General features: G+C 50.6%; 5 protein-coding genes across 5 annotated transcripts; 4 read left to right on the top strand and 1 right to left on the bottom strand.

The window, feature by feature from the left end:
• Positions 1 to 221: 221 nt before the first annotated feature.
• Positions 222 to 2,595, top strand: BC939DRAFT_454780 (uncharacterized protein). Its single transcript, XM_051556106.1, has one exon. The coding sequence runs from the start codon at positions 492 to 494 to the stop codon at positions 2,409 to 2,411; it is 1,920 nt and encodes a 639-aa protein (XP_051411093.1). The 5' UTR covers positions 222 to 491; the 3' UTR covers positions 2,412 to 2,595.
• Positions 2,596 to 4,919: 2,324 nt separating this feature from the next.
• Positions 4,920 to 7,793, bottom strand: BC939DRAFT_198630 (uncharacterized protein). Its single transcript, XM_051550590.1, has 3 exons — positions 7,624 to 7,793; positions 7,454 to 7,504; positions 4,920 to 7,345 (listed from the first exon to the last, which is right to left on the bottom strand). Exons 1-3 carry the CDS (start codon positions 7,718 to 7,720, stop codon positions 4,956 to 4,958), a joined length of 2,538 nt encoding a protein of 845 aa, XP_051411092.1. The 5' UTR covers positions 7,721 to 7,793; the 3' UTR covers positions 4,920 to 4,955.
• A 214-nt stretch (positions 7,794 to 8,007) lies between these two features.
• Positions 8,008 to 10,114, top strand: BC939DRAFT_412125 (phosphoribosylaminoimidazole carboxylase). Its single transcript, XM_051552948.1, has 3 exons — positions 8,008 to 8,956; positions 9,072 to 9,760; positions 9,843 to 10,114. The coding sequence occupies exons 1-3, from the start codon at positions 8,140 to 8,142 to the stop codon at positions 10,041 to 10,043; spliced, it is 1,707 nt and encodes a 568-aa protein (XP_051411091.1). The 5' UTR covers positions 8,008 to 8,139; the 3' UTR covers positions 10,044 to 10,114.
• A 5,973-nt stretch (positions 10,115 to 16,087) lies between these two features.
• On the top strand, positions 16,088 to 19,347 carry BC939DRAFT_198614 (uncharacterized protein). The gene is made up of 5 exons (XM_051550589.1): positions 16,088 to 17,277; positions 17,385 to 17,624; positions 17,712 to 17,825; positions 17,929 to 19,057; positions 19,173 to 19,347. The coding sequence occupies exons 1-5, from the start codon at positions 16,222 to 16,224 to the stop codon at positions 19,193 to 19,195; spliced, it is 2,562 nt and encodes an 853-aa protein (XP_051411090.1). The 5' UTR covers positions 16,088 to 16,221; the 3' UTR covers positions 19,196 to 19,347.
• A 576-nt stretch (positions 19,348 to 19,923) lies between these two features.
• BC939DRAFT_398311 (SNF2 family N-terminal domain-containing protein) lies at positions 19,924 to 23,680 on the top strand (the record flags this gene model as incomplete). The annotated part of the gene is made up of 4 exons (XM_051552417.1): positions 19,924 to 20,263; positions 20,358 to 20,630; positions 20,723 to 21,525; positions 21,617 to 23,680. 4 exons carry the CDS (start codon positions 19,924 to 19,926, stop codon positions 23,678 to 23,680), a joined length of 3,480 nt encoding a protein of 1,159 aa, XP_051411089.1.
• Positions 23,681 to 24,518: the final 838 nt, after the last annotated feature.

Raw genomic sequence — 24,518 nt, 5'->3', positions numbered from 1 at the left:
GCGAGTGAGCGCGTGCAAAAAAAGAATGCACTAGCCGGGGCATAGACCAAACACATGAGCACCGGTAGCATGGGTCACACCCACCTTCTCTCGCGTCTCTCTTTCTTTCTCTTTCTCCAGTACGCGGCCTTGACATATATGGATTGCGCTCCTCCACGGATCTGCAAAATAGTCCCATCCCGCAAATAGGCATACCTTTTGTTAGCTGTGGGGCGGCGTTTTGACTCTCTTGGATATAATTTCACACTCATGCCAGAGCATTCATATGCCATTGCTCGTGAGGATCCTTCCTCCTTCAGAGCCCTTTCTCATCTCATTTCTTTCGATTTTCCCCGTTTCTTTTCCTCTCCTTCTCCTTTGCTCCTTACCCATCGATTCGTCTCTACAATATCCATCTTTCTTCCTTCCTCCGCATCCACTCGCCAGCGTGCATTTTTCATTTCATTCTTCCTTCTCGTCCTGGTGCACCACTCTCTCTTCTCGAGCTAGCAATGACACCGGCATCATACACATGCACCCTGAATACGGATCTTACGCCATCCAACCCCCTATTCACCTCATCATCCACATCGACATCGTTATCCTACTCAGCTACATACGAAGCCCTTCGCCTACCCGATATTCTTCTATGCCTTGCTCCGTTTCTCACACATCACGACCTCTACACCTGCACTCTGGTTTCTTCCGTCTGGCATCTAACCTTCAACCCATGTCTCTGGAGAGCCATCGCCATCTCCGAGAGCCGCCACCAACCTGACTTTCTCTCGACGCTTAGTACCAATCTTCACTGGGTCCACTCTCTCCAGTGGAAATACACAGAATGGTGGGAATACCATCACGTCTCCCGCGAGCGCGCACCGCTATCATTAGCAACGCTGCCATCTTTACAGCAACCACAGCAAGGCCAACGAGTCCGCCAACCAGATATGTGCCGTCCATTCGCACGCAGATACCCTCCTCCCCTTGGACACCCCGTCTACCGTGCTCCATCCCAGATTTCCTTTCCCACAACCTCAACAATCCAAAACCTCGGCTTCGAGCATGCGTGCTCATTACGGTCCCTTGTTCTGGATGGGCCCTTTGAGCTGACCCCACTTCTGACGACGCTCAAACAATCATCACCGATGCTACGACAATTGAGCCTGAAGAACACGAACTGCATGAGACGCGAGATGGTTCCGATGGAGTTGCTGTTCAAGGTATCTCCAAGCCTGGAGGATTGCTGTATTCGGACCAATGCTCAATTTCTCACAGCGGCAAGTTGTGGGAATAAAAGTGCTACTGGGGCTGGTGATGATGTGGAGGAAGTGGAAGGCTGCCGGATGCGATCGGGGTATTCGCTTAAGTCGCTCGAGTTGGACGCTCGAGGATTAACAAGTGCGCAGCTGTGGGTACTGCTGCTGCAGTGTCCGAACCTTGAGTCGGTAACGATGATCGATTATGGACAGATTTCGCCATTGGAGGACTTCGAGGCACTGGGTTCAGCTGCTGCTCAGTCTGTGAGGGAGAATGATGCGTGTTTGTTCCCACAACGACCTCCCCAACAGTCTGCAAGGTCGCACGGCCCTCCCAACCATTACTCTACAAATTCGTACCAGCGCGACAGCAGCAATGACAGCAGCAATAACAGTAACAATAACGTCAACATACACTGCCCAAATAGTCTGCTACTGGAGCAGCTGCCAACGTTTCTCCATCGAGGCGTCGAATCTGTTCGGTTTGGAGACGTGGGGCTCACTGCTCTCCAATACTACTGCCCACAGATTAAGAGACTGGATCTCACGCAGGCGAATATGGGCAAGCTGCAGAGTCGTACTGTACAACAATTCCTTGAGTCTGCGACGAGATTGGTACATCTGCGCATCAAGGGAATGACCCTGCAGGTCGAGGATATGGTCGATCCTAGGACGCGCACGTTAGTGCCATGGGGATGCAAAAGCTTGGAGACATTGTCGGTTGCATTTGGAGTCGCGGGGCCAAGGGATCTGCAGTATTATACGTCTACGGTGGAGGCTGACGTAGTACCTGAAGGGTTAAACCGGGAGCAGGGATCAGCTCAGAGCAACGACGATAGCGAGAGCGACAAAGCAAACCATGCTGTGTGGGCAGAGCGGATGGTGTACAGGCAGTTGTCGCTGCTAACACAGCTGAGGGTGCTGGATATTAGGCAGTCGTTTTTGAGACTGCAGCTCGGGACAGGGATCGAGCTGCTGGCAACGTTGGAGAAGCTAAAGGAATTTTCGATTGCGGGTTCGGGGATCGATGTGGAAGAAGGAGTGAGCGAGGCGATGGATGGGTGGTTCGGGATGCATTGGCCGTGGGTCGATAAGATTGTTGTCGCGTCTCGGGCTTGCTCGGTCAAAACGCCTGGGGCCGTGGTGTCTACCTCTACACCTTCTTTCGGAAGGTAGCGAAACATTGACTCAAACATGCGGCTGCATGCTATATCAGATCAAAGCTGTTAGCGATGAAATAAAGGAGAAGAGCGACGCGTCTTTCTATGCCTATGGCAAGACGCGCAGTGGCACGTACAAGGTGCTTGCCGTACAAAGCTCTTCCCACAGCGGCGGAATTTCCCTAGGCTCGATTCCAGCCCTCTCTTATTGTAATTTCCTTATTTGTCAATTCAATGCAGAGGGGCTGGTAAAAAATGATGGGTCCAAGGCCGACATCTTAAAAGGAAGTTGATTAAGGGGTAATACTGGGCAAAACATGCAATAACAGAGTAGTCCGCTCCTTCGCTTGCACGGTGGCCCTGCCTTGAGTACAGAGCACCGGCCAGTCATCTCAGTCTAATCATCTTCAGCTACTCCATTCCTGTCCCAATGACGAACCCTGCATCAAACATTGACACCCCCTCCCCTCCTGCGCATGTCACTGCTGACGGTAGTCCGCCGTGGGCACCACGTGTGGAAAGAACGAGTAAGTGGAACGCGTCGCAAAACGCGTTGACGAATTTAAAAAAAAATCTACCCCTTTCTAACCTCGGCACTTCCTAGTTATTGTATTGGACTCTCCCTCCCCTCCTGCATCACCCACAGCTCGATTCTCTGACCGCGCTGTACAAAAACGACCGCGTGTGGAGAGAGGACGTAAGTAGAACGCGTGCCAAAAGCCGTCAGTAGAAACTACACTGGAAAAAAAACTATTCTAACCATGGCATACTTCTCCTCTCTTATCTATTTGCAACTTCCCATTAGCCCTCTCCTTGCCCGGGATACCACTAAACGATGCCAAGATGTATTTCAAGTTACCCCCAAGGACTTGCAGCTTAAGGTTGTTGATTGTATCGGCCGTGCTCAAGACTGCATACTTATCGCTGGATGCGGATGGGGCAAGACTCTCGTGTATTTTCTTCCCTTGATACTTTGGACCGACCGCGTCATTGTCGTAATATCTCCACTCAAGGCGTTAATGGAGGAGCAGCGGCAAAAGCTGGAAGACTTGGATATCAGTGCTATTATGCTCACTGGTGGTCACCTGGAACACGATACCTTCAACAAACTTGTGAACGGAACTTACAGGGCGGTCTTCATGACGCCGGAGATCATATTTCAGAGCCAGCGCTTTAAAAATCTCTGGCAAAACGATGGCTGGCGAGGTCGATTGCTTGCAGTGATCATGGATGAGGCTCATTGTATCAGCACCTGGGGTACTACATTCAGGAAGTCCTATGGCCGTATTGGAGATCTACGAGCGAAGCTACCTCCAGGAGTCGCGATGGTTGCTGTGTCTGCCACGCTTCCGGCTAAAGCCCTGCAGGATGTCAGGAGCAAGGCTCGGTTCCGTCAGGATGTCACCATCTTCAACGTCGGCAATGATCGCCCCAATGTCAGGTTAGAAGTGCGATACTTCGAGTCCAAAGTGAGGCTCAGATGCCTCGATTTTCTCACCACCGACGTCAAGAAGACCATCGTTTACTTCGAGACCCGCCTTGAGACCACTGAAGCCCTCTCGTATCTGCGAGAGTTGGCGTCTGATGTTCTAAAGCCCAAGATTGCCGCCTACCATTCTGTCTTGTCTGAAGACTGCAAGAAAGGCATCATGAGGCAATTTGCACAAGGCGATATCATGTTGCTGCTGTCTACTGAGGCGGCTGGAATGGGCTGTGACATCAGCGATGTCGTTCGTGTCATTCAATTCAAGTGTCCTTCCAGTATCATATCACTGGTGCAGCGTCTTGGCCGTGCAGCTCGCTGCCCTCAACATCAAGGCCAAGGAATTTTAGTCGTACCACGACCCTCACCCGAGACCACTTTCGGCGATCCCCACTTGGCCCAATATATCACTACAGAAGAATGTCGCAGGAAGGTCCTCAACGAGGTGTTTGGCAATGAGGTTCTGCCTAACGGGAACTGCTGTGACCTTTGTCACCCCCTACTGGAAACGTCCGATCTGCCTCGTCTTGTCGTCTTCAAGGACAGCACAGCTGCTTGCATCCAAAAGGCGCGAACCCCAAGGCGTACACAACATCAAAAGGAACTCGCCAAAGCAGCTTTACGGGATTGGAGACGTGAGATGTACCAGAAGTATTACTCGCCACTCTGCGACTTTTTCACAGAATGCTGCGTGATGGTAGACGAGTCTGTTGATAAGCTTGGCGAGAAGTCAGCTGTGGTCACATCTGCGGAGTCGATTAAATCTATCATTGAGTGGACGCCCCTACAGCCATGGATGCTGGAGCATCTCGCCAGCACTCTCATCTCCCTGAACAAGGAAATGGATGGTGAAGTGAGTCAGTTCAATACCAGCCCCGTTGAAGTTCGTCAACCTTCACTCGTCCCAGCTCCTCAAGTACCACAGAGCATACCAAACCGGCGAGATCCCTTTAAGAACTCGAATGCTTCAAGCTTCCGTGACGGAAGAACCAAGCGTCTTCGATAGTAGGTCATTCTATTAGGTACTCATAGAAACCGAATGGTATTGCCCGTGTAGTTCAACCATATCGGCCTTTATTACTTCGGCATAGGAGCTACGCATGAGGAAATAAACTGCTCAGCCTGGCTTCGTTCTAACTCAAGATCCTCAGCTGTATCATCTGCCTCTCCGTTACCGACCTCATGTTCTAGTCCTTTGATGAACTCATCGAGTCTTGTCATTCTTGCAACCAGCTTTCTCATGCCTTCTTTAAGCAGATCTTTCGCAAGTGGCAAGTCGGACCAGTCCTCACGAGGTGCGTTAGCAAAAATCTTGTGTTCTTTGAGCGACAGGGTTATTTTTTGAATGTCCATCTCTGCTGATACTGTTGAGTGGAAGCTGCTGTTGTAGTGGAGGACATCGTACTGTGTCTCAACTTGCTCGGCGATCCTAGAGAACAGGCGAATGTTCATTGAAACCGAGTCGGCCAGTACTTCCCAGGACATGTTGCTTCCTTTTGCCGCATGGATTGTCTTTGTCAAGAGGTTGTTGTGTTCCTGGTACAAGTCTGCAGGAATCCATGAATTCTCCTTGCCCTTGGTGTTGACCAACCAAGACGATAAAATGGCGGCCTTCTCCTGCTCTGTCCATGCATAGCAAATCCCATAGCTGAGACGCAAGAGTTCTTTGGCATAATTCTTGGTACCCCCTGCCTGGAACATCACAACAATCAGCTTCAGTGTCTCCTCGATACGCTTGATGTCACCAGCTTTGATGGCTGCCGAAAGTTCGATATAGACATTCATATCCCTGAGGAACAAGAGTGCATTGACATCCACATTGTTGAAATGTTGAGCAAGCTCAGACGAGTTGCTGAAATACTTCCGGCGAATGGTTCCGGACATTTCAGAGATGAAGTCGTCCAATCTTGGCGTGTCCTTCCCGAAACTTCCCAAATCCTCCGTACCCAGCTCAATCTCCCACAATCGCTGAACCATAGCATCGAAAGTGTTCCTGAGAATCTCGTCTGCAGCGTGAAAATCGGGTGTGTCCAGATTGACACGTTTGCGCTCCAGCATGGCTATATTGAAAGCCAGTGATCCCGGCGTCGAGACTGATCCGTAGTGAGTGCGAAGAATTGTGCTACAGAGTAGCATTTGGAGATGGAAGAGTTGCATTAAAGGCACTGCCCATGACATCCGAGCGAACCTCGTAATGTCTGTTCCACGCAAGCTCTTTAGGGATCCTACCCTGCACACGGTGAGCTGGTCCCCTGCAACAACGACCCGTACGTCACCATCAAACCATTCATCTGAGAGCTTGAGTGCACTCTTCATGACCGTTTCGATGATCTCCAGGTTGCCTTCCACAGTTGATTGGTCGATCTTCATACTTGGCATAGGAAATGTCTCTGTGCGCTTCACTGGAAGAGGGCTCAAAGCTGGGATACGGATCGAGCAACGGCGGTTGTAAATATCGAAGTGCCGCTGTAGGACGTGCACCAGATTATATTGAGAGACAGTCCTGAAATGAGCTCGGTTCTCGTTATCTGGCAAGAGATCCATCAAGGTTACTGGATCCCGTGGAACCTGAGCTGGGGCCTGCGGGTGGCCAAGATCTTCTCCGATCACAACGGTTGCTGTTGTCCCATTCTCGAATGTGTCAATGTTGTTGCCACGCTGGTCGTATTTTCTATTCGGGATGTTGATATTGTCGTAAACCAGGAACCATGGCTGCTCCAAGACCATGGACTGCACCTTAGCCAGGGCCGCTTTTGTAAGTGCTCTGAGGGCGTTACAGATCGTCTGATAGCTCACGGATAGTCCCGCCTGGGAGAGCACTGTAACCACACGCTTTGGACAGCCTGTGCTGTACAAAAAGAGTCCAATCATCATCTGAAAATAGTTTGACTTTTGGCTCCGATGATGCAGCAGCAAGCTGCCGATAGTAGCAACGAATGAAGTGTTCTCTAAGTCTGAGGTCTTGTGGTTAGCGAGTGCGAATCCTTGCAAGACTCGTACGATATTGGGCGATGTACGTTGGAGCTGCTTTTCGATATGCTCCAACGAAAAACTCTCGATAGACTCGCTGGAAATCTCGGTGGTCGGTTGTCGCAGGCTCTGGAGTGCTGTGAGTGCATTGAGTTCGGTGTGTGCTCGATCGATAACCGTGTTTGTAACGGCCGTCATGAAGGACTCGTCGTTCGAAGAATGTCGAAGACCTTGACTCCAGCAATCGACCATCGCCCCAGGACCGCCTTTCGAGTAGAACAATCTGGCCCGTTTTCGAATAGCAGTGCCTTTTGAGTCAAAGACTGCAAGCAAGAAGGTGCGCAGGGTGTAGCCACAAGTGGAGATCATATCGAGGATCTGTTGCAGGGCGTCATCGACAGAGGCAAATGTTGGCGCCTGTGCCTGCCCAGCAAAGGATTCGAAAACGAATTGAGACTCGAGCACCTCGTCGGCGGGCACTAGGCTGGTAGAGAGGGCTAATGGGAAGTTGCAAATAGATAAGAGAGGAGAAGTATGCCATGGTTAGAATAGTTTTTTTTCCAGTGTAGTTTCTACTGACGGCTTTTGGCACGCGTTCTACTTACGTCCTCTCTCCACACGCGGTCGTTTTTGTACAGCGCGGTCAGAGAATCGAGCTGTGGGTGATGCAGGAGGGGAGGGAGAGTCCAATACAATAACTAGGAAGTGCCGAGGTTAGAAAGGGGTAGATTTTTTTTTAAATTCGTCAACGCGTTTTGCGACGCGTTCCACTTACTCGTTCTTTCCACACGTGGTGCCCACGGCGGACTACCGTCAGCAGTGACATGCGCAGGAGGGGAGGGGGTGTCAATGTTTGATGCAGGGTTCGTCATTGGGACAGGAATGGAGTAGCTGAAGATGATTAGACTGAGATGACTGGCCGGTGCTCTGTACTCAAGGCAGGGCCACCGTGCAAGCGAAGGAGCGGACTACTCTGTTATTGCATGTTTTGCCCAGTATTACCCCTTAATCAACTTCCTTTTAAGATGTCGGCCTTGGACCCATCATTTTTTACCAGCCCCTCTGCATTGAATTGACAAATAAGGAAATTACAATAAGAGAGGGCTGGAATCGAGCCTAGAATTTCCCCGCAAAAAATGGTCTACCCAAAAAGGAACATGCAAATCTAAAAAGCAAAATAAAAACTCTTATCGCTCTGGAAGCGAGCGCTTTCTTCTCTCGATCAACCGGCATTCCCACCCTTCGCCTTCTCACGAAACAGACAACACTCATCGTCCAATCCACAACAGCAATGGAATCTCGCAAGGTCGGAATCCTCGGTGGTGGACAGCTCGGTCGCATGGTCCAGGAGGCTGCATCCCGTCTCAACATCTCCCTCACGATCCTCGACGAGCCTGTCGACTCGCCTGCCAAGCAGCTGAACGCCTCCCAGCAGCACCTGCACGGATCCTTCAAGGATGCAACCAAGATCCGTGAGCTCGCAGAGACCGTCGATGTCATTACCGTCGAGATCGAGCATGTCGATACCCACGTCCTCAAGGAGTTGGAGGCCTCGGGCAAATCTATCCACCCAACGCCTGCCACCATCTCGCTGATTCAGGACAAGTACCTTCAGAAGCAGCACCTTGCAAAACATAGCATCCCCCTCGCAGACTCGTTGGATTGTCCGGACCAGGAGGCAATTGAGCAGGCAGGACAGCAATTCGGATACCCATTCATGCTGAAGGCCAAGACCATGGCCTACGACGGCCGAGGCAACTATGTGGTCCGATCCGAGGAAGATCTCACAGGTGCTCGATCCAAATTGGCCCCAGGTGTGCCACTATATGCAGAGCGATGGGCAAAGTTCGATCGTGAGTTGGCTGTCATGGTCGTGCGGTCTATTACTGGCGAGGTGCGCTCGTACCCTGTTGTCGAGACCGTTCATAAGAACAGCATCTGCCATTTGGTCTTTGCCCCCGCTCAGGTCGGTCGTGGACTGACGGGCACTTCGGACGAGACCTTCTCGACCTCGATCCAGGAGAGGGCTCGCAAGGTTGCTGAGAACGCCATCTCAAGTCTCTCGGGAGCCGGTGTCTTTGGAGTCGAGATGTTCTTGATGAAGGATGGTAAGGGCAACTATTTTTATCTCCCGCCCAGGTGGACTTTTTTTTTTTTTTTTTTTTTTTTTTTCGATGGACTGTCTGTTGACTCACGATATATGCATTTCCCGATTCTTACTAGGTGAGATCCTGTTGAACGAGATCGCCCCTCGTCCCCATAACTCTGGACATTACACCATTGAGGCCTCGCACACTTCCCAGTATGAGAACCACCTCCGTGCCATCCTCGGCCTGCCTTTGGGTTCGACCGAGATGAAAGTCCAAGCTGCCGGCATGCTCAACATCCTCGGAGCTGGTGAAAAAACTTACCTCGCCTGCGAGCTCGCCTATGGCATCCCCGGTGCCACCACACACCTTTACGGCAAGAAAGAATGCAAGGCTGGACGCAAGATGGGCCATATCACTGTGGTGGGCGATTCGATGCAGGAGGTCCACGACCGGCTCTTGCCCATGGTCCTGGCCATGGACCCCAAGGACGAATCTCCTTTCAATCTGGATCCTTTGGTTTCGATCGTCATGGGATCCGACAGCGATTTGAAGGTTATGGAGGCAGCGGCGCAGATTTTGACAAAGATGTCGGTTCCGTTCGAGCTTTCATTGGTATCGGCGCACAGGACGCCCGAGAGAATGTATCATTATGGAAAGATGGCGCATAAGCGTGGAATCAAGGTCATTATTGCGGGTGCTGGTGGAGCAGCCCATTTGCCCGGTATGGTTGCGGCATTGACGCCGCTGCCGGTCATTGGCGTCCCCGTTCGTGGAAGCACGCTGGATGGTGTCGACTCTTTGCATTCGATCGTTCAGATGCCTGTAAGTTATGTACTCCGTAATTCATGCTCTTTTTTATTCATTTTTGACAACAACTGATGAACGATTTCCTTTCATTCCTTAGCGTGGTGTCCCTGTAGCAACAGTTGCGATCAACAACAGCACAAACGCGGCTCTGCTGGCTGTGCGCATACTCGGTAGTTTCATCCCCTCATACCTTGATAGAATGGCCCAATACCAAGAGAGCATGGAGAAGGAGGTCCTTGGAAAGATCGATACCCTGGACCGCGTCGGCTGGGAAAAGTACGAGTACATCAAGCATTAAGGAAAACAGCATTAGATAATAAAAAGGTGTAGGACAGGAGACCTAGCACACTTTCAATTTTCATTAGCGATACGAAAGATAGCCAAACAGGCAGATAGACTAGCGGGTCATTGAAAGGCAATTGATAGCATGTATATGCAGCTATTGCGAACTATCCATGTCCTTCAGTGGAAGAGAGCATCTAATTTTGGAAGGAGTGGTCCATCCACGACAAAGAGGGGAAGAGGCCGGCTCGAAGCGAGTGCTGTGTACCGAGTCATCGCTGTCAAAGTACGGCCCTCCTGGATCAGAGAGATCCCCAGCTTCAAGACTAGACTAGAAGCACTGGAACCATATTGCTATGGTGGAAAGCGATGATGCGAAGAAATCGGTGGCATTGGACCGCCTCTGTCGCTTTCTCAAGCACTGCTCCGGAATCAGGAAACTGTATTTGCTTTCTCAGGACTTGGATAGCGATGAGATTTTCGGAGATCGTCCCAGACGTTTTGGTGCCACAACTGCAGGAGCTTACATTTATAGGGCCCCTCAGTCTTTTCACCTTCAAACATCTACTGTCTCGATGCTCAACCAAGTTGCAGTGGCTCCTTGCAGATGCCAGTTTGTCGGATGGCCCAGGCTCAAGTGCAGGATCGCGTCGAACGTGGTGCCGTTATCGTGTGACGAGAACGAATTTCGGCCCTGGAGGCGATGTGGCCGCGCAGAGGGTCAGACGTTGTATGGCTCTTAGGACCTTGCCGTAATCCTAGGTATGGCCGCTGCCGTGGAGACTCAGATCCTGGATCTGAACAGCATTGACATTGCCAGTGAGTCCACCTGGGTGACGCGGCCTTTGCTCGTATACTCTCTGCATGCCGGACGGGCAGGAGGGTTGTGTAGACGTCAACCAATGTGGACTTTGACGTCCCATCGTGCGAGGCGAGGCACTGGCCAAGTACAGCTCGACGGCCGAAAGGCTTTCGCTTGCTTTGATGCTGCTCTCCCAGCAGTGCCCTTCTGAAGCGGATCCTTTCGTCCTGCCCTAATCTGCACACCCTATCGACCTTCAGCGGAGAGAAGTCCGCTTCATCTAAAGTCCTTTCGATCAAAGCCAATGGTTCAAGGGCTTTGTTGGTATGGATCCAGTGTCTGATGCTCTCAAACCATGGCGATGCGGATCCTCTCGTAGGGTGCTCAGGATCAAGGCTACGGACATTCTTCGGCCGGATGCGACCCTCGATACCAAAGGGAATACGTGCCAACCTACTGTCCACGAGGCGAACTCTGGTCGAGGACGGACAATCCACCGTCGAGGGTGCGAGCGTCTGCGACGATTCGTCAAGCTTGTGGAACTATGCCTGGGCCATGTCGCCTGTTTCTAAGCAGAGGATGTAAAGATGTATGGGAGGTTGACCGCCATTATGACTGTCAGCAGATTTCATTCGAAAGTGGGCTGGACTAGCTCGACAAGCTGCAAGATCTATAGGCGCTGAAGATTTCTTTGAAGGAGTTAAAAACTGGACAGTAAGAAGCAAAATGAATGAAGGAGCACTGGCCCAAGCTGCGTATTATTGACGGTCTGTTTGACGAGAGCGACAATTTGCAGGCTACTCTGTGGTTTGAATCGGAGTCCTCATATAGAGGTAGACCGTACATTTGAAGAAACGACATATCTTGAATAGGCGCGCGCCATCTCCCTTGTCTGTACCGCAATGTAGCTCCTTGTAAAGCACCTTCTTTGCACGTTCGTTTACATCCGCCGTACAACGCGATCGACGTGCAGTTGGACTGACGCAGCTTCTGGCACGATTTTTAGTCGATGTAAAATAAAAATAAAAATGGAAAGCTTTACTGCTATTGTATACATCCGAACATGTTTTTAGAAAACATATCCTTCTCTTTGCCGCCGCCAATGGTTTAGAAAGTCATGAGTGCCGAGGTACCCTTAAAAAGCGCCCCTAGAAGGCAGTAACAGAGTAAAGACCAAAGCAATCAGAGTAGGGAGACGACATACCACCTCTTCCTACCTCTCGTAGGAGGTGCATGAAGTTGCACGGTTTCGACCCTCTTCATGCTTTGAAGGAAGGCGTTTCTAATGGCATATGCGCCGAGCCTGTCACTCGTCGGAGCAAGGACATTGACTTACAAGTAGCTTCTGATCTAGGCCTTGATGTCGGCGAGATGGGGACTAGGTTCCTATCTGAGCATCGATCCTGGCACTGCCCACCAAACTTTCAACTCTGCGGCAGCTTTGAAAGGATTGAGATTGCTACCTTTCATAAGGAGCTATGTTGCTATCCTTCCTGTCAAACGCGTGGAACAGATATAGAGTGGTTCGGCCATTGGTACCACAAGACTCGACGCCCTTGAAGATGCGGGTGCGATGGAGGCTGAGCAACTGACCGACAAAGTGGCTGATCAGGATCGAGGTGGACGCGGTCGCAGTGCAGAGATAAGGGTTGATATCTCATACGCCGGCCGTTTGCATGAGCTGTATTATTTCTTTGTAGGGGATGAAATCGTATCCGGGACACGGATTGGTCTCATCGGCAAGAGCGATCGACCTGTTGTGCGGAGCAGCAGAGGCGGCACAAAGGAATGTGGCAGTGACATCGAGTGTCGACAGGGTTCGACGCGCTTGAGACAGTGGTAATAGAAGAAGGGTTGGAGGAAGGCACGGATGCTGTGGATTTGCTGATTTTTGCGTGAAGAAATGTTCCCCAATAGAAAATGGTTGCCCTTGCTCCTCCTAGTTATATACGTATCGTTCTGCCCTTTGTAGGTGTTGGAGTGGGAGAGAGGGAAAGAAGAAGAATAGTTTCTGTTCTGGATCTGGGACCTGGGTGGGAACTGAATGCATATTCAACCTCGCTCTTGCCCTCAGCGTTGGCTCGGGATTAACTACCCTAGTCCTTTTTGGACCCTTTAGGCTCAATTCATGTGTATTAATTAGCCAACGCGAAAGTCCCCATGAAAACGGTGTTCCAAGTGCTGTATATCGTGGTAAATGGAGATATATTCAAGAAGGAGGAGTCCCGAAGCCCTCACTTGCCAGCATTGCGCGCCCCTCAGACTGCTTTTCTATTGCTCTCAATGTCGGTTTGGATCACCATCAAATGTCGGGCAAGAAACGGGATCTATTGACAGGGGCCCTGGCTTTCATGCGCACAAACAACCAAGTTACAGTGTGGACATGCCGCCGAGAAATAATAATAGTAGTACTCTGCGCTGTATGAGCGATCTATCGTATATCCGGATTTTACGTTTACATTTACATGCAAACTCAGCTTTAATATGGTAATCAATCCTGGTGCGCGGTCCCCTGGTGTCCAGGTCGTGCCCCCCACTCTCATGCACGCAAAATAAACAGCAAATGAAGATGAGAAGCGCATTATTGGCTATCCATCTTGCTGTGTATCCGGGATGGCGCAAAAGACGATTGGTTACAAGACCATTTATTTTCCCTTCCCTCTTCGCCCCAACGCTCATCCACACCCTTCTTGCCTGACTGCTTGTTAGACTGCATCGCTGGAAGGGCTGCCACTCGACATTCTTCTCCTCGTGCTTGACCGCCTCGATATTGAAGATATTATTTGTCCGGCGAGAGTATCTCGCACTATCTCGAGCGTCGCATGGGCCCACAGGCTCGGCGCTAATAGCCTCAACCTGAACCTGTCGAAACTGAGTCTCGCCACGCGGGCACGCGTCACGGATGCAGCACTCAACGGAACGATGAAGCACCGAGCACAGCACAGCACAGGTATAGATATCTCCAACACACATGTCACCGCAAAGGGCATCGCCCGGTCGGTCTTATGGGGGGAGGGGGGGGGGGTTGGCAACACCGCGATCCAGCGGTGTCCGAACGTCAATCTAGCCTCATTGGTACAAGGACTGGTGCTCACAGCGAAGAAACCAGGTAAAAGCGTAGACGTGGACCTGTACATGGACTTGAAGGACAAGAGCCAGGCATACAACATTCACAGTATGATTGATAAGTGCCGAGATCGAGTACGGATGTTCTATATCCTATGCGCTACATCTCAAGCGAATGTGGGCTGGATGAAAGGCGGGGATGGACCATGATGTTACGAGTGCGACGTTGATGTGCAGTATGCCAGTGTATGCAGCAACTGCACTTTATACACGTGCGATCATTGCAAGCAGGATAGTGTAAAAGCACTATTATTGACCTTTGCTCCAGGCACTGCCGTGGATGTATCGATACCAACAGGTGTGTCGAGTGCAAGCTGCAGCACTGTCCGTCGTGCAGACTATCTTTTGTTACTACCGGAGGGATCCAGCTTGTGATGGAATTAATCTTTTTGAAAATATATCTTTGTAGGCATGGGTCAACCCCAAATGGCTTGTAGACAATGTTCTAGCGCTTTCACTCTACATCTTCGCATCCACAAAGCTATGCAACTACACAGTTATGTTTCCTCAACATATAGTCCGCGTAGGATTCAAACTTGGCACTAGTTACACGACGCGAATCCATACACTTTTCATAGCGCGCAGTACCGTAATCTGATTACTGGTTGACTTCCTACATTTTCAGCACAGTGGATTTTGCCTTGACATGTTAAAGAACCGGGAAGATATTGGTCTCATTTTTAGTAGGTCCCTTTGGTATAGCGTGTTTTTTCGACCAAAATACTCCTCGACATTCATAGCGAAAGCGCTTGAGATAACACCGCCTTGTCAAGCGTATTGAGTACCATGACCTGGCCTATACTACAGATAACGGAGAGTCGGGAAGGGCGTTGCGGTCAGAGGCAGTGCATGCTATTGGTTGCCAAGGCCTTCAACGGCACCGCATCCTTGTAATTTGTGTTTCTAGCTTAGTCCTGACTGATTGTGCATACTGGGTGCAGTCACCCTTGTTTTCCGAATCCTTTCAATCCAAATGCTTGGACTCAACACGGCGGCAGCTAGACCATTGATACATCGGACTAAATTAAAAACGCATGAATCAAGAGACATCTTCATGGACAAGAATAAGTGAAGCGGGCGACACGCACTCATACATCCTAGTTAATATCATAGACTGGCACGCACTTTAATAATCAGTCAAGACTGAGATAGATGACATGGCATACGATATTACAAAGGAGCGATGAGTAAAATACTGGTTAGAGAGTGAGAAGGGGGCAGGGTCCAGTGTGCTGATTTAAGCCATAGTTGAAGTCCGCACATTCAATGACTTTTATTTAATACGTTAGACGGGTAGAAACGTGGTATCCACGACAATCAATTCTGGGGATGATTGTAATCCTAGACGCCAAAGGACAAAGAAAGACGCGTTATACCCGAGTTGGTCGTGTTATTCGGAATGACGTGTCTCCGAGAGAAATCTGCCGCACGCTCTGTGCAACCTCAACCCTGGCAGGATCAGAGATAATGCAATTCGGCACGACAACGACGGCGAGATATCGTGATGGGCACGACAGCCCCAGGTCGGCAATGGGGAGTTTTGTGTCGACGGTACGATGTTACCAGCAGGGTTGGTATGAGTTATATACCGAAGCAATGTGTCCCACGAAGGAATAAGAACAAGGGGTAAAAGAGAAAAATAGGGATTGGGACTGGATTGGGTAAGTGCTATTGAATCGGATAGTTGAATTGATTGATATAAATGAATGCCGATCCAACATCCAAAAGAGGGTGTCCCTTCGTCCGATTGGCCCATCCTATCATGGCCTTCGTGCGTTCGTCGTTCGTTTGTTCGTGACAAGCAACACAACAAAAAATTGTTTATTCGTTTCTCGCTCCCTCTTTCTCAGTCGCACTCCAGTCCTCCCCTCCTCCCCATCGCTCCTTCTGTCGCCTTTTTTTACTTTTTGTCGATTTGCAGAGGAGAAGCCTGGTTTTTCTTTTCAGTCGATTCCACGTTCCACCCACATCCACGTTTTTTCCACGAATGGGTTGCATGGGAAAACCCAATCGACTGGATCAGACAACAACCGACCGCACACTCACCCACACACCCATACACAGCTCACAACCACACACGTAACACTTCACACCTTATTCCTCACACCGTACCCATCTCGTAAACCAGTCATAAACCACCTGGCAACCGCTCCAGGGATCCATCCCTTTTCTTTTCTCTCTCATCATCAAAAAATAAACTCCACCCTTCCAGCAGCAGGATTCAAACTTGGACAAGGAAGGAGCGGATCTACCTATCGACCTGGACATGGACAGCGACCCAAGCGAGAAACACAACAGCAACAGTAATAACACCAGCAGCAGCAGTGGCGATCGAAAGGGCTCCCGTCAGACAGATTTGTACCAGGGTGCAAAACAACATCCGCCTCAACATCAACAGTGGTCGTCCATCCACCATCATCCACAGCCCCCACTCTCCATCACGTCCCCTCAGTCTCATCTCCATCCCCAGGGTGCCCCTCCCTCGCATCCCATCATGAACCCACAGCGGCAGCCGTACTATGGCGCCTCCTCGCCCGATCCCCCCTCCGCGGCATCTGCACCAGCTGCCGAACGTGGAGGCCCTTCATCAGCACCTCATTACCGCAGACCAGCCTCGCCAGGATCTTACGGCAACCCCCCTCCTCCTGGACCCTATTCTTCAGGCCCCTCTGGCCCTCCACCAACACATCCAGTGCACTACAGCTCGAGCCAGGCTTATGGACGTCATCCCGAATATGCAAAGGAAGATTATCGCTACAATCAACAGGACCGGCGTCGAGAGTACGATCCTGCGGAGCTCGGCCACGACTATCCACCCATGACTAATAGAGATATCTACCGATCCTCGTCATCCAGGGAGCCCATCGTCGCCCCGACGGCTCGTCATCCGGCTTCGACTGCAGCTGCCGCTTATCCGCCCCTCCCAGGTCAACTACCCATGTCCTCTACACATAGTGCGATCTACCAGAGCTCAGGACCGGGACACGATCAAGAGATGCTGGATCGCGATCGTCGCGCTGCTCATCCTTATAGCAGTAGTGGAAGATATACTGCACGATCGCCATCACCAAGACCCTATGGATCGCCTCCAGGAAACATATCTTATCGCCACTATTACGAGCAACAGCAGCAGCAACAGATGGCACGCTCCTATAGACCAGATTATTATGCTTCAGATGCCGAGGGCGAGGGTGGAGCTATGAGCCAGCACCATCATTACCAACAGCAACAGCAACATCACGCCTCCAGGGCCCCCTCGTATCGATCTTGGCCCGCTCACGAAGCACCAGGTCGAGAGTATCCTCCTCTTGCAGCTCACCAGGTAAGCCGATAATTACGTCCATGGCAATTGGATCAAATCAGTGAGGAATATGAAATGGCCCATGTTACTCAGACATTCCTTGCGCTCTGTTCCAATTTTCTACACAGTCTGCGTACTATTCTTCGTCGCGACAGCCGATGCAAGCCGATCGGTACGAGAATCCGGCGCCACCTCCGCTCAGAGCAGCATCGCCTTATCAGCCATATGCGTCCCGCCAGCCTGTCCATCCTGCTCACGCATCAGCCGGAGCATGGTCCTCGCAGCACTCACCCGAGGTGACCTCTCGCCCACCTATGGGTTATCGACGTAGATCAGCTAGTGTGGATGAGGGTATTGAGAAAGACAAGGTTCGTGAAAGAAGAAGGGACGCTATGTCGTTTGGGCAATTGTTTTAAAACAGTTTTATTGATCGTTGCCTGTTTGTCGCACAACAGTATTTCTCTCACCACTATCATAACCCATCAACGGCTGGACCCCGCTCAAGAAGCCCGCCGCCTCGGACAATGACTCCTCCTGTTCACCATGGTCACTCTCCCGCTCCTTATCAGGTAAGATGCCAGCTCTACCATCATCCACGTTGTCGATGAAGTGCCAGCGTATTTTCATTGTTAGACATACTGACGATCCATTCTTTGTCAATGTTTGCTGTAGTATGAGGCTAGTACTTATAATAGAGCGATGCCATCCTCGTACAGGGCCCCCACATACATTCCTTCTAGATCACCATCGCCTGTCAATCATGTTCAGCACCGAAGTGAGAGAAAGGCGCCGGCCATGTCGATTGCGCAGCTTTTGAGCGCCGATAAGTCGCGAGATGTCACCCCAGAATACAGGGACGAGCAACCAGTGGATGATCGGTCTAGGTCAACCTATCGCCAATATGTTCAGGAACACAGTCCACGCGAGACATCTCCTGCTATGCGACTTCAAGAACGGACGCCCATCTCGGATTCACCTACTAACCAGCGTCATAACGAGACTGCTCGTGGACCAGGACAGCTTGCAGAGAGAGCGAGGATGCTCCCAATCCATGGTCTCTCAGATCATCTACCGGCTAATGCGTCGTACGGGAATACTACCAGAATTGAACCTACTTCATTCAGGGAGATGGAATCCGCCGCGGACGATTATCCATTTGACAATGTATCCATGGTCTCGATACGTCCGCGTGATGAGAGAAAGGTTGAATCGTCGCCACATGAGGACGCGCATTCCATCTCGACAACCTCGACCAAGACAGAGAATTGGCCAGAGGTGGTGCATCCAGAGACACTGACAGCATCGCAGGACACTGCTGGCAAGTCTCAGAATCCTTCAGTTCAAGTTAAACGTCGCCCGAAAGCAGAGGCAGAAAAGCGACCAGCAAAAACCAAAAGCGACGAAAAGGAAGCTCCAGCGGATGATGGCAAGGCCAAAGCCAAGCGTGGAAGGAAACCAAAAGCAAAGGACAATCCGCTCGAGGGTCCCGCTTTGCCACCAACTATAGAGTCGGGCCCAGCTGGGGCCTCTCGTGCAGAATCATCTTCCAAGATCAACAATGGCGGTTTGAAACGACAGCGCGTACCTGACAGCATGCATGACGATCAGGAACTTGCGGTTTCAAGTCGACATGCCCTTCTGGATATGGGAGAGGAGAATGGAATGAATGGTCCTCATCTGGGCGATACAGATTCAGATCAGGAGGACTACTCTCAGACCAAGGATTTGATGACCTACATGCTAGAGGTACACAAGCGCGGGCAAAAGGTTCAAAGAGCTTATGAAAAGCAGTCATCCGTAGGTTCTTTTACATGCGTTCTGATTTGTGATATGGCCTATGATTTCTGCTTCGTGACTAAGCAGCCGATGCTGATTTCTTAACACCCCACGACTTTGTGTTCTGAATGTGTTGCTAGCGAAAGCGCCGGAAACTGCATGAAAAGTTCTTGATCAAGCAGGGGAAGCGGCTGGACGCGAGAACCACTACTGAAGATCCGGGCGAGCCATTAGAAGACGATGAGGGCTTCCTCGGAACGCGGGAACCCTCCTTGGAATCGCGGGCGCCATCCCAACAGCCCCAGCCAGTTCCTACAAAAGGAAAGGGTCGCGGACGGAAAAAATTGCAGGCTGGCCAAGCTGCAGACGGCGCTGTTAAGCGTGAGCAAGATGCGGATGGTGTGCCCACCGAGACCAAGGCAGAGAGAAAGAGGAGAGAGCGAAAGGAGGCTGCGGAGGCAGCTGCCATGGCTCAAGTGCAGGCCATCAAGGCCAAGGCACGTGCGCAGGAGAATGAACTGGCACCAGGTCAGGAGGAAGTTGATGACGAAGATCAGGATGCGCATGTTCCTCGTTCGAGCATGTATGACGACGAGAGCGATGATCAGGACTATGGAAACGACCGACGTATTGACTTTGAGGCTTCGGACGATGAGAGAGAGGCATCTGAGCAGATCGTTGAGCTGGATGAAGAGGCTCTGGCACGACGCCAAGACAGGGAGTACGAAGCTAGACGACGTGCCATTTGGGATCTTATTGCTCACAAGCAGATTCGAGAGGTAAGCACATTTTGCTCGACATCCTTCTTTTGTTTCGGGATTGTATGTATGAATGCTTGAGAGTATGGTATATAACGATTTGCGTACTACTCTTACATAAATATGGATATAGATGACCAAAATTGTGGCCAATGTGACATCAGTCAGGATGCAGAACTGCAAGAAAGTTGCTCAATTCTGTCAAAAGGAAGCCAGAAAGGCGGCGATTCGATCCGTCAAACCCAGTAAGGAAGTTCACGTTAAAGCAAGGAAAGCCAATCGCGAGATGCTCTTCTTCTGGAAGCGTAATGAGCGTGAAGAACGCGATCTGAGAAAGAAGGCTGAGAAGGAGGCGATCGAAAAACTTCGCATCGAAGAAGAAATGCGCGAAGCCCGACGACAGGCCCGCAAACTCAATTTCTTGATCACGCAGACCGAGCTGTACAGTCATTTCATTGGCAAGAAGATTGGAAGTAAGTATCATTTACGCTGCTGCGAATATGCTAAGCATTCTTTCTAGATCGTTACTTATCGATCGAAACCTTTTTTTTTTTATATGCAACGCAGCTGAGGCAGCGGAAGCAGACGATGATTCAGCGCCTGTCAGGATGCAGCCTACAAATGAACCTCACGAACTGTCCATTGCTCAGGATCCTAATCACACCCCTGTGGAAGGCGAACTCGACTTTGAGGAGGCATCCGATGAGGCTTTAGAAGCGCAGGCGAAATGGAGTGCTCAACAAGCCCTATTAGCTGCCCAGCAAAGGACAAAGACTTTCGATGAGGAAGCAAAGGAGCATCAGGAGCGCAAACCCAACATTGCTCTCAACCAGAACGACCGTAAGTCGCTCACAAAAAAGTGCTGCATGCAACTATACGAGACATCGCACTCGTGCTTTGTGCTCACAGATTTTCTTTTCGTATACAATTAGTGGACGAGATGAACTTCCAGAACCCATCGAGTATGCCGACTGTGACGGAGATCGAGCAGCCAAAGATGCTGATGTGCCAACTGAAGGGTTATCAGATCAAGGGTATGAACTGGCTAGCCAACTTGTACGAGCAAGGCATCAACGGTATCTTGGCCGATGAGATGGGTTTGGGCAAGACTGTTCAGTCGATTTCGTTGATGGCGTACCTGGCAGAAACGCAGAATATCTGGGGTCCGTTCTTGGTGATTGCGCCTGCGTCGACCCTTCATAACTGGCAGCAAGAATTCACGAAGTTTGTTCCGGAACTGAAGGCGTTGCCATACTGGGGAAACCTCAAGGACCGAAAGATCTTGCGCAAGTTCTGGAACAAGAAACAGGTCTACAACAAGGACGCGCCCTTCCACGTCCTTATCACCTCGTATCAGCTAGTCGTCTCAGATGAAAAGTATTTCCAGCGCGTCAAGTGGCAGTACATGGTTCTCGACGAAGCACAGGCGATCAAGAGCTCATCGAGTGCACGATGGAAGACCCTGCTCGGATTCAACTGTCGCAACCGACTGCTTTTGACGGGGACACCGATCCAGAACAGTATGCAGGAGCTGTGGGCCTTGCTGCATTTTATCATGCCAAGTCTTTTCGATTCGCACGAAGAGTTCAGCGAATGGTTCTCCAAGGATATCGAGTCACATGCAGAAAACAAGGGATCCCTGAACGAGCACCAGTTGAAGAGACTACACATGATTCTGAAGCCCTTTATGTTACGTCGTATCAAGAAGAATGTCCAGAACGAGCTGGGCGATAAGGTACTTAGCAATATTCTTTTTTATATGCATGATGTATCCATCTCCAGCGCAGGAGTCTTACTGTCTTTATTGTTTTTGATATCGCCTATAGATTGAACTTGAGGTGAGCTGCGAGTTGACAGCAAGACAGCGCGCTCTCTACCGCGGTCTCAAGGAGAAAATTTCAATTTCGGAGCTTTTGGAGAAGGCGTCTTCGCTCGACGACAATGACTCTGTGGACAGTTTGATGAACCTTGTCATGCAATTCCGCAAAGTGTGCAACCATCCCGAACTGTTTGAACGTGCAGATGTCGTCTCTCCTCTGGCCCTGTGCTACTTCAGCCAGACACCATCAATTGCCCGTGAGGGTGACGATTTGTTTGTGGCGTATACGACCCGAAGCACGATATCGTACTCGATCCCCAAGCGATTTTACCGCGAGGGCGGTCTTTTGCGAATTCCATCCGAGCAGTCTAATGCTGGGGCTGATACCAAGTATCTGGATCAACTCATGAACATCTGGACACCGGGTCATATCGCAGAATCAATGTTTGAAGAGGAAGGCACATTCTCGTTCTTGCGGTTCTCGGACTACTCACCTGCTCAGGCCAGCAAAATTGCTCGCGGCCATTTGTTGGACCGGTTCGCACTTCATCTCGAAATGGCCGAAATGCGGTCGAGGCGTAGCTATGGCCTCGACGATGGCACCGAGGCGCAATATCCAGGAAACACTTATGCAAAGTTTTTGATTCGTGAAACCACGGATCCGTTCTCGCTCGACAATCAGTCCCTCCTCAGTCATACAGAGCAGCTCGGCCGCGTACTTGAAAAGTCAGAGCTGGGAGAATATTTGTCGATGATGGAGCCAGCATACAGACCTAAGGTGATGGCACCTCCGATCGAGATGATCTGCTCTGATCGTGGCTTCTTGGTCGACCAGCAGGATCAGCTGTTCGACCCGAAGATCCGGCAGATGCTTTTGGGTGTCCCAGACTTTAGAACTGAGGCTGGATCGCAGAAGGAGGTGGCACCAATGATGGATCTCTGGCAAGTCAATAGTGGCCGTGGCCTTTTGGGCGAGCCGTCGCTGAGCTCGATGGGGTACTCGACCATTGAGGTGCCGCAGATGAAGCAGTTGGTGATGGACTCGGGCAAGTTGGCAGTGCTGGACAAGCTTCTGGTGGAGTTGAAGGCTGGGGGTCATCGTGTACTTGTGTACTTCCAGATGACCAAGATGATCGACCTGATGGAGGAGTACTTGACGTATCGCCAGTACAAGTACCTACGTCTGGATGGGTCTTCCAAGATTTCGGATCGTCGAGACATGGTAACGGATTGGCAGACTCGCCCTGAAATCTTTATTTTCCTGCTGAGTACGCGTGCTGGCGGTCTAGGTATCAACTTGACAGCGGCAGACACGGTCATCTTTTACGACAGCGATTGGAATCCTACAGTGGACCAGCAGGCTATGGATCGAGCCCATCGTTTGGGTCAGACGCGCCAGGTGACAGTGTACCGTTTGATCACCCGAGGCACGATTGAGGAGAGGATCCTGCAACGTGCGAAGCAGAAGGATGAGATTCAGAAGGTGGTCATTTCAGGGGGCGAATTCAAGCAGAGTGTCGATTTCAAGCCTCGCGAGATTGTGTCGCTGCTGCTGGATGATGACGAACTGGCGACCAAGTTGCAGGAACAGCAGTTGAAACGTAAAGTTGAGGAGGAGGAGGCCAAGTCGCGCAAGGGTGCCGTGGCTAAGGGCGAACGACCTAGTAAGCGGTCCAAGAAGGACATGGATGGCAAGGATACGTCTGTATCTACACCCACTAGCTCCGCAGCCGCGACTCCTGGTAAAGGCAGGACCTTGGATGAGATGTGGGCGGATATGGATGCTCAGGGTGGAGATGCCGGCACGGGCGAGAATGGCGAGGGGGCCTCTGGATCTGGAACCGGGAAACCTAAAGGCAAGCGTGGTCGACAGCCCAAGGAAAAGCCGCCCAAGGAACCCAAGCCGAAGAGGGAGGCCAAGGCCAAAAAGCAGCCCAAGCTGGGCAAGAAGGCTCAAGCAGCAGCGGATGCAGCGGCAGCGGCAGCGGCAGCGGCAGCAGGAACATCCGAAGCAGGCGCATCTGGACTTGGCGAGGATGCAGATGTGGATGTGGATACAGATATGGCGTAGATGTAATGGGTCAATGGCGTACACTTTATGTTTTCGTTTTCAATACTCTTTAAGCTTGTAATTTACTTTTGTCTGCCACGGTAATAAAGACTATCATTTTTGTACATGGTAAAAATCAGGCGATGCTACATCAACAAATGGAATCCTTAATCTTTTCGTCCTCAAGATCTTAAGCTATAATCCGCTCTTATGAATACCGCCCTCCTGTAGTAAATGTGGATTTTATTGAGAAAGTCCGAGAACCGAAGCGTTAATCTTATGGAGTCCATCTTGATCATAGATGCTGTGTAGTATCTGAGAGTAGTGTAGCAATGCTGCTAGTCTAGGAAAACAGTGAGAGTAAAAAGACACGGACGAAGCAAAGCCCATGAGTTTCATGGATATGTCACCATCACCTGTCATCTATTTATAAAACGCCTGACGACTCATGTATGGCATCGACTTTCTGGAGGACGACACAAGCTCTGCGTCACCTCCCACGATCCTTCCAACGCGACTCCCTTGTGTGAAAATACGAAGCCATCACGATATTCACCAGGAATTCGCGACGCTATGCTTCCTGAAGGACCGCAAAATGTAAAAACACAAGCAATATCAGCATATCTTTTCAGAGGCGATTCCTTTGTGCTCAAGCTCACTTCCCTTTACGGAGCCTTGGAGAATGCAGTCCTTAATTCGTGAGACAGCATAGTATGCGCGAGAGGTTGGGCGACGACGATGTTTGCTTGAGAGCTTAGATAGGATCTTAAGAAAAAATGTCTATGATTCGCTTAGCACGTCCGACGAACATATCTCTCACTCGCCCAACGCTCTCATCAAACAATAGTCGAATAAAATA

The sequence above is a fragment of the Gamsiella multidivaricata genome (assembly GCF_025024155.1).
Source record: "Gamsiella multidivaricata strain RSA 2152 chromosome Unknown BC939scaffold_42, whole genome shotgun sequence".
NCBI lineage: Eukaryota > Fungi > Mortierellomycota > Mortierellomycetes > Mortierellales > Mortierellaceae > Gamsiella > Gamsiella multidivaricata.
The sequence above is the reverse complement of the archived record's forward strand: the minus strand, read 5'-3'. Positions and strand labels throughout refer to the sequence as shown.